The sequence below is a fragment of the Metarhizium album genome (genome assembly GCF_000804445.1).
Source record: "Metarhizium album ARSEF 1941 chromosome Unknown scaffold_25, whole genome shotgun sequence".
In the NCBI taxonomy this organism is placed as follows: domain Eukaryota; kingdom Fungi; phylum Ascomycota; class Sordariomycetes; order Hypocreales; family Clavicipitaceae; genus Metarhizium; species Metarhizium album.
In genome coordinates, this window is record NW_024467599.1 from 29,578 (window position 1) to 39,975 (window position 10,398).

At 60.4% G+C, this 10,398-nt stretch overlaps 4 protein-coding genes across 4 annotated transcripts; 2 read left to right on the forward strand and 2 right to left on the reverse strand.

The window, feature by feature from the left end:
* Nucleotides 1-469: 469 nt before the first annotated feature.
* Nucleotides 470-4,231, reverse strand: MAM_06889 (ABC transporter, transmembrane domain, type 1; the record flags this gene model as incomplete). Its single annotated transcript, XM_040825687.1, has 11 exons — nt 470-1,061; nt 1,120-1,209; nt 1,283-1,886; nt 2,000-2,064; nt 2,122-2,172; nt 2,239-2,310; nt 2,381-2,489; nt 2,567-2,874; nt 2,976-3,166; nt 3,259-4,016; nt 4,123-4,231. 11 exons carry the CDS (start codon nt 4,229-4,231, stop codon nt 470-472), a joined length of 2,949 nt encoding a protein of 982 aa, XP_040676244.1.
* Nucleotides 4,232-4,256: 25 nt separating this feature from the next.
* MAM_06890 (uncharacterized protein) lies at nt 4,257-6,332 on the forward strand (the record flags this gene model as incomplete). Its single annotated transcript, XM_040825688.1, has 5 exons — nt 4,257-4,336; nt 4,400-4,765; nt 4,856-5,055; nt 5,121-5,697; nt 6,062-6,332. The coding sequence occupies 5 exons, from the start codon at nt 4,257-4,259 to the stop codon at nt 6,330-6,332; spliced, it is 1,494 nt and encodes a 497-aa protein (XP_040676245.1).
* Nucleotides 6,333-7,214: 882 nt separating this feature from the next.
* On the reverse strand, nt 7,215-7,562 carry MAM_06891 (uncharacterized protein; the record flags this gene model as incomplete). The annotated part of the gene is made up of 2 exons (XM_040825689.1): nt 7,215-7,339; nt 7,490-7,562. 2 exons carry the CDS (start codon nt 7,560-7,562, stop codon nt 7,215-7,217), a joined length of 198 nt encoding a protein of 65 aa, XP_040676246.1.
* A 1,091-nt stretch (nt 7,563-8,653) lies between these two features.
* Nucleotides 8,654-9,998, forward strand: MAM_06892 (uncharacterized protein; the record flags this gene model as incomplete). The annotated part of the gene is made up of 4 exons (XM_040825690.1): nt 8,654-8,924; nt 9,004-9,126; nt 9,209-9,331; nt 9,418-9,998. 4 exons carry the CDS (start codon nt 8,654-8,656, stop codon nt 9,996-9,998), a joined length of 1,098 nt encoding a protein of 365 aa, XP_040676247.1.
* Nucleotides 9,999-10,398: the final 400 nt, after the last annotated feature.

A 10,398-nucleotide genomic window follows, 5' to 3' on the forward strand; every position in this document is an offset into this window, starting at 1 on the left:
TCGTTGGATAAAAAGGGGGGGGGGGAGGCAAGCATGCGTCATTTCAAGCATTTAGATCTATTTTTTGCGGCAGCAACACACCCACCGCCCGTCCACTGAATGACGTTTCCTTTGCACACGTCGGGTCGAGTCCATCGGCTCTCGACGAGCCGTTTATCAGCAAGTCGGCAGTAGTCATCATCCAACCAACGCCCTTGCTCGCATCCCAAACATTGTATGTACGTGTATACATGAACGCCGCTGAGTTGAAAAGACCGAGACAGAAAAAAAAAAAAAAACAGACGCTAGTATAATACGCCCCGTTTTATGAAACCCAAACAGGCCGTCTACAAGATGCATCTATCAGCCTGCGTGTTTACGCGCCACCGCAGCATCATGAACCAAGTGCATCTATCGACAAGTAGCATGCATGCATGGGAGGCCCCCCGAGCAAACAGAAAAACCAACGCCACCAATGCCTGGAGGCCCCTCACACCCTGAGCCGAGTGACCTTGCCGTCGTCGACGCGCAGGACGAGGTCGGGGCGGCGCAAGTGCGCGCCCCCGGGCTCGTGGGGGTGGGAGTGGGAGTGGGAGATGGCGACGACGGTGCAGTCGGCAAAGGCGTCGTCCATGAGGCGGTGCATGAGCGCGGCCGTGTCGGCGTCCATGGCGCTCGTGGCCTCGTCGACTAGCAGGATCTTGCTGCCGCTGCGGCGCTGGTGCAAGATGGCGCGCGCGAGGGCGAGCAGCTGCTTCTGGCCGTGGGAGAAGCCCATGTCTGCCAGGGGCGCGTCGAGCCCGCCGTGGGCGTCGACGTGCTCTTTGAGCCGCGTGCGCGAGAGCACCTCGGCGATGAGGGAGTCGGAGTCGGAGTCGCCGTCGCGCGTGGCCGTGCCGGTGCCGGGCGGCGCCATGTTGTCGCGCAGGGTGCCGGGGAGCTCGACCATGTCTTGGGGGATGGTGGTGATGAGGCACCGCAGCGCCTGTCGTGGGATCTGGGACAGCTCCACGCCGTCGATGGTGATGACGCCCTTGTAGTTGAGGAAGTTGAGCATGGTGAGCAGGAGGGAGCTTTTGCCGCTGCGGGACGCATCGTCAGTTCACGTCGTCAGTTTGAAAGAGGGGGGGGCCGACGTACCTCCCCGTGCGCCCGACTACGACAACCTTTTGCCCCGGCTTAATGTCCAGGCAGACGTTGTCGAGGACCGCGGTCGACGAGTCCAGCGAGCTATGCCGGCGAGCGAGGATGCGAGGTTAGCGCGAGGGCGGCTCGGGACGTCTGGGAGTGAGAGAGCGCTCACCTGTACGAGGCCGTGACGCCAACCATGGCGATGGCTCCCCGTTTCAAAAAGTCGCGCGGCAGCTCTCGGGGGGCGCCCGCGCCGGCGTCGTCCTCGCCCGGCGTCGTCTCGGCAAACGACTTGATGCGTGCGATGGCGCCCAGCGACGTCTCCGTGTCGATCCACGTGTTGAGCAGCGTCAGGATCGAGTCGCCGAACTGGATCAGCGTCAGCAGCGAGAGCCCCATGGCGTTCTGCGACGTGGTGCCCCGGAAGCACAGCGCCACCGACACCAGCACCGTGGCCACGCCGAGCACGCACAGCTCCGACACGACCCCGAGCCACCGCTGGATGCAGAACATGTAGTAGAACGGCCTTTGCGAGTCGTCCAGCAGCTGCCGGCTGCGCGAGAGACACTCGCTATCCCACCCGAAGCTTCGGATGTGCATCAGCCCGGCGCTGATTTCGGAGAACTGCGTGTACAGGGGCGTCTTGGCCTCCAAGTCCATGTGCCGCATCTGCCGCGACGTCCGTAGGTAAAAGTACTGGATGACGTAGATGCAGACGAGGATGAAGGGTATCATGACGGACATGTAGGCGGCGCCGGCGGCAATGATGCCGATGTCTGTAATCAACAAGAAAAAGGCTGAAGAGGAAAAAGACAAGATTAGAACAACGGTCTAGCAGCGTGACCTTGAAGAAGATCAAGGTTGATTTTGCGTAAAAGCGTAGGCTTACAATACAGAAGGCGAAAAAACGCCAGCGGCAGCTCCTGGCTGATAAGACTCATGTCCTGGCTGAACCTGCGCAACGGTTAACAAAACACGTTCCGTCGCACACACCCGGATGTCGACGCTTACAGGTTGAGAAGAGATCCGTTGCTGGTCGAAGACAGAAACGACAGCGTCGACCTGGTCGTGAAATCGTCAGCAAAGCTGTCACAGGGAGCGCTGCGCATGTTGTACGCGTCGTATTACCCCATGACTTTGTCCAAGAGCACACGGTGCAAGTTCTCGGAGCTGCTGGGCACGATTTTGAGATAGTACAAGCTGCCACGGTGTGTTAGAGCATCCGATCGCGTCTCTGGCCTTTTTCGTTTTTCTTATATACGTTACACACCTCAGCGTTATACCGGCGGCCGTAAAGCTGGAAAATCCAAACAAAATGTACCCAACCAGGTACACCTTGTTATTCGGCGCAACGTCGAGCCAGATTCGAAGAAAGATCTCTGCGGCATTCGCACCCCCCGTTAGTTTCGATCATCATCAGCCGGGGGGGCACGGGCACCCGGGGCCCAGGACTCACCTGGCAGTCTCTCGGCGACGGCAACAAAGATGACAGTCAGCAACCACATGGCCCAGAGCCACTTCGCCGTTGACTTGAGGTAGAACGAGTAGAGGCCGAGGTCGCCTTGCCGGCGGATCAGCAGCTCGCTGTTTGCACCGGCGCCAACTTCCTTGCCCGCCCCTTGGGCCTCCTCTGCGGCGGCGGCCGCCGCCTTCTCCTCCTCCCCGACCTTGTCGCCGGCTCGGGGGGACAGCAGCGCTGCCACGTCATCCGGGCACTGCTCGACGGCTGCCGGCCCCGTGACGGACTTGATTGACCCCTCGTCGCTGATGACCAGCGTTTGGTCAGCCGACTTGATGTATTCGGCTTTGGGCAAGGGGAGAAAAGGGAAAGACAGTTAGCCGAGACTGGCGAAACATCCACACACCATCCGGACGCCGGGGGCAGGACAATACCAGAGTGAATCGTCATGATGACGGTGCTGCCAAGACGCTTCAGCAAGCCGCCCGGTGCGAAGAGGCGAGAAAACACGGCATCTGCCGTATGGCGATCCAGGGCATTTAGCACATTGTCCAGGACGAGCAGAGGAGCCTGCGAGTAGACGGCTCGCGCGAGGGCCTGCCAAAGACAAAAAGGTCGTGTTAGATGGGGGATGGAGGATGGAAAAAGAGGGGGGGGGAAACGGGGAAAGACTAGACGGGAGTCGTTACAATTCTCTGCTTCTGCCCACCACTCAAGTTGGAGCCGTTGTCTCCGGACATGGTTTGGTCGCCGTTAGGGAACTGCTGCAAGTCGTCGGCGAGGAGGCAGGCGTCGACGACGGTTTTGTACCAGTCCTTGTCGTAGCCGTGGTGGCCCGTGATGTTGGCCCGGATGGGCACGTTGTTGAGCCACGGCGTCTGGTCGCAGTAGGCAATCTGTTGCGTCTCAACGTAGACGTGGCCGTGGGTGAGGCCGGCCTCGCCAATGATAGCCCTCAGCAGCGTCGACTTGCCGCAGCCGGTGCGGCCAAGGACCACGGCCAGCGTGGAGCGCGCGACAGACACGTTGACGCTCTTGAGCAGCGGCTGCTTGCCCGGCGCCGCGGCAATGGACGCGTTGGCCAGGACGACGGACACGCGTGTCTGCGGCGCGCCCAGCTCGAGCGCGGGCTTGTCGACGGGCGAGACGCAGTGGAAGGCCGCGTCCTTCTCGGGCCCGTAGCCGCCGGGCGCGACGAGGGCGTTTGTGCTCTGGCGTCGGTCCTGCCGCTCCTCGAGCAGGAGGTAGGTCTGGATGCGCTGGAAGCACCCCAGCGTCGAGACGAAGATGGGGTAGCACAGCATGGCGCGGGCCATGGACAGCGACGTGATGACGACAATGGCCAGCGCCGTAAACGTCTCTGACGCCTTCAGGCCGCTCGAGAAGGTCGTCCAGAGAATGGCGGCCGTCATGACGATGGTCGGCGTGATCTGGTAGCACAGCATGACTGCATACGCGGCGAGTCTTTAGCGTGCGCTCGAGCTGGTTCCAACGGGCCCGAGAGCTCGAGAGCTCTCCGGGGGGGGAGCGGCAAACGGGCCGAGGGCACGAACCTGAGGCGCTCATGATGACTTCCAGGACCCGGAATCTCTTGGAGCACTGCATCTCCGTCTCGCGGAGTCCCTGGACCAGGTCGGCCACGACAGGCTTCAGGCCAATCATTTTGATATTCTTGATTTGCTGGAGCATGCTGGACGTGACCGACACCCGATTCTGGACCTCCCTGTTCCAGGCGATGCGTGCCGGCGCCATTCGCCTGCCAATCTCGTACGTGGCGATTGTCGAAGCTGCGACGGTTTACAAGTCAATCTCATGGACGCCCCCTTGAAGAGAAGGGGGGTGGGGGGTTGAGGGGAAGAACAGGGGAAAGGACAGAGCCGCGCTGGAACCGCAACTAACCGATTGCCGGAAACACAATGAGAAAGGATGCCTTGCCGAGGATTGTCGTAATCAGGTAGATGCCCAGCCCGACCTCGATGATGCTGGCCAGGATGTCGTGGAACTTGCGGAGGCCGAGAGAAATGCCCTCGACATCGGTGCTCATCAAGGTCGCGGCGGCGAGTTCTCTGGCATTGCGCTGGTCTATGGCCAGAGTCTTTTTGAATATCTCGGACACGAGCACCCCGCGGAGCAGGGTAACCAGCCTATTGTTGAGGTGGTTGTAGCTGGCGCCGGTGACCTATGCTCTCGCCGTGAGTAAGCCGCGGATCCGTCCAAGGTTGCGTGAGAGGAGACGCCGGCGCTCGAGCTGGATGGAGCCCGGGGGGAGGGGGGGGATCAGAACAGTGGCCCCGATGAGGCCGTTTCTGACGCTGACCGAAGGGTCGTCCTGGCCAAGGAAGCCGACGATGCGCCGCAGCAACAGGGGCTGGCTGAAGGTGAAGGCGGTATACAGCAGGCGCGGGACGATGACGGCGAGAAAGGGGCCGAGGAGGGTCAGGAGCGCGGATCGAAGCAGCGCGTAGGACGAGTGCTTATCTGGCCAGGTCAGCGTCGCGGCGACAACAAGCAGGGCGGGCAGAGGCGACAAGACGGCTCACACTTTGCCCAGGTGGGCTCGAAGCGGGCGGAGAGGTGCTGGGCGGAAAAGTCGTCGCCCAGGCAGCCCAGGTCGTCGATGCGCAGGACGGTCCTGAAGCCGAGGAGAAAGGTCGAGTTGAGCCACAGGAACAGCGAGCGGTTCCAGAAGCCGCTGGTGGCCTCCTTGCTCAGGGACCTCCGCAGGGCCAGGTCCTGGATGTGCGTGCGCTTGGAGAACTCCTGCAGCAGCACGAGGGCCAGCTTGGCGGCGGCGGCGGCGGCGGAGAGGGCGCCGACGGCGTGGAGGTGCGGGCGGAGGAAGAAGGAGCGAGACTTGACGATGTCGAGGAGGGCCGTCAGGCTGAGGTAGAGGCTGATGAGGGCCGAGGAGCGGAACGAGTGGCGGTGCTCGAGGCCGACGGCGGCCACGATGCACAGCGTGCTGATGCACACGAGGGAGAAGCCGACGAGCGAGGCATCGGAGCGCGGCGCCGGCAGGCAGCTCCAGAGACTGAGCGTGGCGATCTGGAGGCCGAGGAGGAGGGTCAAGACTGCCTGGTGGTTTTGCGACGTGTGAGCGGACTGCGGCGAAGCGAGGAAGGGGACGTGTAGGTTTTTTTTTTGGTCGTGCACGTGTGCAACGACAAGATCAAAAAAACAATGCGAGAAAACACCACACCGAGCTGGGCAGGGCTGCTGCTGCTGCTAGCGGGAGCGGGAGGGCTGATGGGTTGGTTGATGGGTTGATGGGTTGACGGGTTGACGGGTTGATGGGTTGATGGGTTGACGATGGTTGACGATGGTTGACGATGGTTGATGACGGGTTGTCGCGGCGTTGATGGGTGCGCCACGTTGGGCAACTTACAAGCTTGGCCCATAACAGGAGACTGCTCGAGACATAGATGGGGGACTTGAAGTAGTGCAGGATATAAAAGGGCGACACGAGAATGCAAAGGCTTGTGGGAAGAATAGTCAAAACGGCATGCTCGAAAAGCAGGGTGAAGTCAAAGTGAGAGGCCAGCTGCGGCCCAAACGTGTCGTCGTCTGCTCCCTGGCGTCCGGCTCCGGCTCCGGCTCCAACTCCAACGCCGACTCCAACTCCAACTGCAACGGCCCTAGACACGAGGTCCATGGCTCTGCTCTGGAGCTGGGCTGGGCCGGGCTGGGCTGGGCTGAGCTGGACGCTGGACGCTGGACGCTGGACGCTGGACGGGACTGGCCTGGACTGGAACTGGTGGACTAGGCCGGGCTGGGCCGGGCTGGGCAGGGCAGGGCAGGGCAGGGCCGGGCAGCAGGGCTGGAATCGGGACGAGGAAAGGCAAAGGTAATTTACAAGACTTCGAAACGAAGCGGACGAAGAGACGGGAAGAGGGACTGGCGACTACATAGCGTGTGGAAGCTACAACGTATTTACCAACCAACTAACCAACCAACCAACCAACCAACCAACCGACCGACCAACCAACCGACCAACCACTCCGTGACCACGACTGATAAACTGCTGCCGCTACTCCGTACACACACGCACGCGAACAAGTCGATGCGACCCCCGGATCTGGGAAGCGGGCTTGCGCACCCCCCAAACCAGGCAGGTCGACGGCTCGACGCGGGCGATTTCGAGGGCCTCGGACAGCAGCTCGTGGCTCAGAAATGCTTCGACTCCACTTGGGCCAGTGTAAATATGCACCTTGCCGATTGGAGTTTGCCGTCTCGTTGCGAGGTAGCATCGGCGGGGGAGTCGTGCAAGGACGGGCAAGACAAGACCAAGACCAGGACCGACTGTTGGCTGGGCTTGAGCCAACAAGACGAGAGGCCGACCGGGCGAGACGGACAAGACGAGACAACGTTGCACCACACCGGCACGCCGAGGTCAGGTCACTTGGGGGACGTGTGCCCAGAATGATGAAATTGCATGTTTGATCTTGTTGAGCTTTTTTTTTTTTAAGGAAATTGGTTCATGCTGCTAATCCTATTCTCGCCCGTAGAGCGTGCCAACGTTGCCCTCACCCCCCCCCCCTTTTCCCTCCCCGTGGCGAGGTTGTGTAGAAGAGTAATTGTTTGACCCAAGACATGTCTATGCTCGTCCAACCATGTGCTTGCCCCTCTTGTTTTTTTTTTCTGGAGCTTACTCTGCTACACGGACGACCAGGTCCTCGACGTCCCTCTTTTCCTTCTGGCGGTAGCGCAGAATGGCGCTGACGGCGTAACTCTCTGGTGCGGCGGCGCTGCTCTCTGTGGCCACCTCGGAGACTGTGCGTCGGGGCCAAATGGGACATGGTTAGAAGACGAAGAATTCAGGATGGAAAAAAAAAAAATTGGAAAAAAAAATCAACAGTGGAAGACGGGCGAGCAAATCAAAATTCGGCAGGGCAAAACCGTCGGGTTAAATGTAGATCATACCAGGTCTGGCAGAGACAACTGCGGCACCGAGGAAGAGCAGGGCAGCCGGGATAAAGGTCGAGGGGAAGAGCATTGTGGCGTTTTTTTTTTCTTCAAGCGTTGCAACGCAAACGAGACGTTTGGTACGCGGCGTGATGATAGAAATTCTAAAAGAAGGAAAGTGAAAGCAAGGAACTGTGAGAAAGGCGACGAGGCTTGTACGATGAAGGAGTTGGACATGATGGAAGTGCCGAGGACGGGCTTCTCTTATATTGCGAAGCTGCTCGAGCACCAAGCGGTATGGTCGGCGCACCGACGGGTCGATTCTGCGCGGCCCCACTCAGCCACAAACACACACCCTTTTGGTGCATCTGGGAGCCGAGGAAATGGCTTGATGGATGGAGCGGAGGCGAGGAGGGCCGGCAGGGACGGGGGACGAGGGACGAGGGACGGGGGACGACGAGGGACACCAAGCCAAGGGACACGAGGGACCGAGGGACACGGGACACGATGGACACGATGGACACCGATGGACACGAAGCGACGAGGGATTAAGGATTAAGGATTGGCGATTAGGGATTTGGGATTTGGGATTTGGGATCTGGGATCTGGGATCTGGGAGCTGTCGCGGACGGAGCACGCACGGAGAACGGACCAGACAGGACAGGACGAAAACGATGGATGGAGCAGACTCCGCTGGGGAAGGGGCGTTGCCCGCGGGGACCGGGGGGTGGGGTCTGTGCTTAGCGCGCATCATCCGTCATCCATCATCCCAGGTGCCACTTTGGGAAAGGTTTGGCGGCCGCGGCGGCGCACGCCGTCATGCTGCCCACGCGTCGATGCTCGTCCGAGTCGTGAGTGGCAAACAATATCTAGATGGCCAGCCGGCGGCGCACACGAAAAGTTAGTCTCCGGTTATGCTGTACGGAGACGCAAGGACGGAGCACCACATGACGCTATCGCTTCTAACCTATCCCAGGGATTGAGCCCCGGGCAAGACGGAAGCGACTCTGCGCACCTCGGCGCCCGCCAACGATCCTGCAACTGCCACTGGCGTCGAAAAGAACTCTTCTCTTTTGAATTTTTTTTTTTTTGTTTTTGTTTTTCCTCCCTGGTTGCTTTCTTCCTTTCCCTCTTTTTCCTGGGATTTGTTCGTCATCCTCCTGGGCCCCACTGACCGCCGACATGGCCTCGATTCGCTACGAGCGCCTGCGGGCGACGGCCAAGCCCGAGCCCGAACCGGCCGACGACGACGAAGACAACTGCGGAAACAAGATGATGGCGATGACCACGGCGACGACGGAACGCAAGCCCATCTGGACGCGGAGACAGGCGACGCTGGCATTTGTGGGCAATGCCATGCTGTTGATAGCGTCGATATTCTTGTTATCCGCGGCAGCTGGCAGGAAGCCGTCCCCTTCCCACCTGGAATGCGCCCAAATGGTCTCACCGTACTGTGCGTCTGTGCCGTGATGCTACGATGCCATGTGTCTTGGCCTTGGCCTGCCGCTGACTGGTCTCGCTTCGTCCTGCAGCGCCCATGTGGGAAGCCGTGGAGTTTTGGGAGGGCAACTTTGCCAACGAATTCAACTCGTCCACAAAGTACCGCGGACCGCCGACGCTGGAGCGGGAGCGCGCATGGAACGACCTCTGGCGCTGTGAGTGAAAAAAAAAAAAAAAAAAAAATGCCATGTGTCTTGGCCTTGGCCTGCCGCTGACTGGTCTCGCTTCGTCCTGCAGCGCCCATGTGGGAAGCCGTGGAGTTTTGGGAGGGCAACTTTGCCAACGAATTCAACTCGTCCACAAAGTACCGCGGACCGCCGACGCTGGAGCGGGAGCGCGCATGGAACGACCTCTGGCGCTGTGAGTGAAAAAAAAAAAAAAGAAAGAAACAAAGAAAAAAGAGAGCAACCAGGACTGACTGCCGCCTACGTGCCAACGGTCCCCAGATCACCTCATCCCCGTCGACGCCGCGGGCGTGGCGGCCCTGAACCAGACTCGAGCCGGCACGCACCCCCAGGTCAAGGGCAGCGACCCGGCCAAACCGCAGTACGGTGCCACCATCGAGGTCTTTCACCAACTGCACTGCCTGGTAAGCCTGCACCTGCACCTGCACCTGCCCCTGCCCCTGCACCCGCCCCTGCACTGCACCTGCACCTGCACCTGCCACGCCGCACTGCCGCCGCTGGTAGTATACCACCACAGCCACCAGCTTACACCCCCCACCACCCTCCAGAACGTCCTGCGCCAGTACTCGTGGCCGCTCGACATGTTCGACCCGTCCTGGGGCGCCGACCTCTACCCTTCCATGCTGCGGGACGCCGCCACGGGGCGCACCCACGTCGATCACTGCATCGAAGCCCTCCGACTGTCGCTCATGTGCGCCGGTGACATCACCCCCGTGCTCTTCCTGCGCGACGCCGCGAGCCCCCTCGGCGTGAGGGCCGACTTCAACGTCCATCACAAGTGTCGCGCCTTTGACAAGATTGTCGCCCACGTCAAGGCGAACGGCGTCGAGCTGGACGTCTAGGGATGGAAAGACGGGGTGGATGGAGTGACAAGGAATACGTGAGAGAATTAAAAAATAACAAAGAAATACATGACAACATGACAACCTTGTATTCTCTCCTATCCTTGATTCCTTTTTTTCCTTTTCACCCCGTCCTCGCCGACTTGACCTGTCGTGTCGCACATCCCGGGCGGCAACAAGACAACGACAACTCGAGCAAAGCGCCGAAAGCGTCACTGCATGCACGCACCGCACCCACGTGCGTTTCGTTTCAGACTGGGGCAGAACATTTCATCTAAACGGACCCAGTTCACTTTCTCGACCGAGTCCCTGGCCCGTGGCTGTGGCTGCTTCATCCTAAGCCTAAGCCGCGCCGCACCCTGAGCCCTGGGCTGCCCTGCCCGCGGGCAAGGATTGGCCT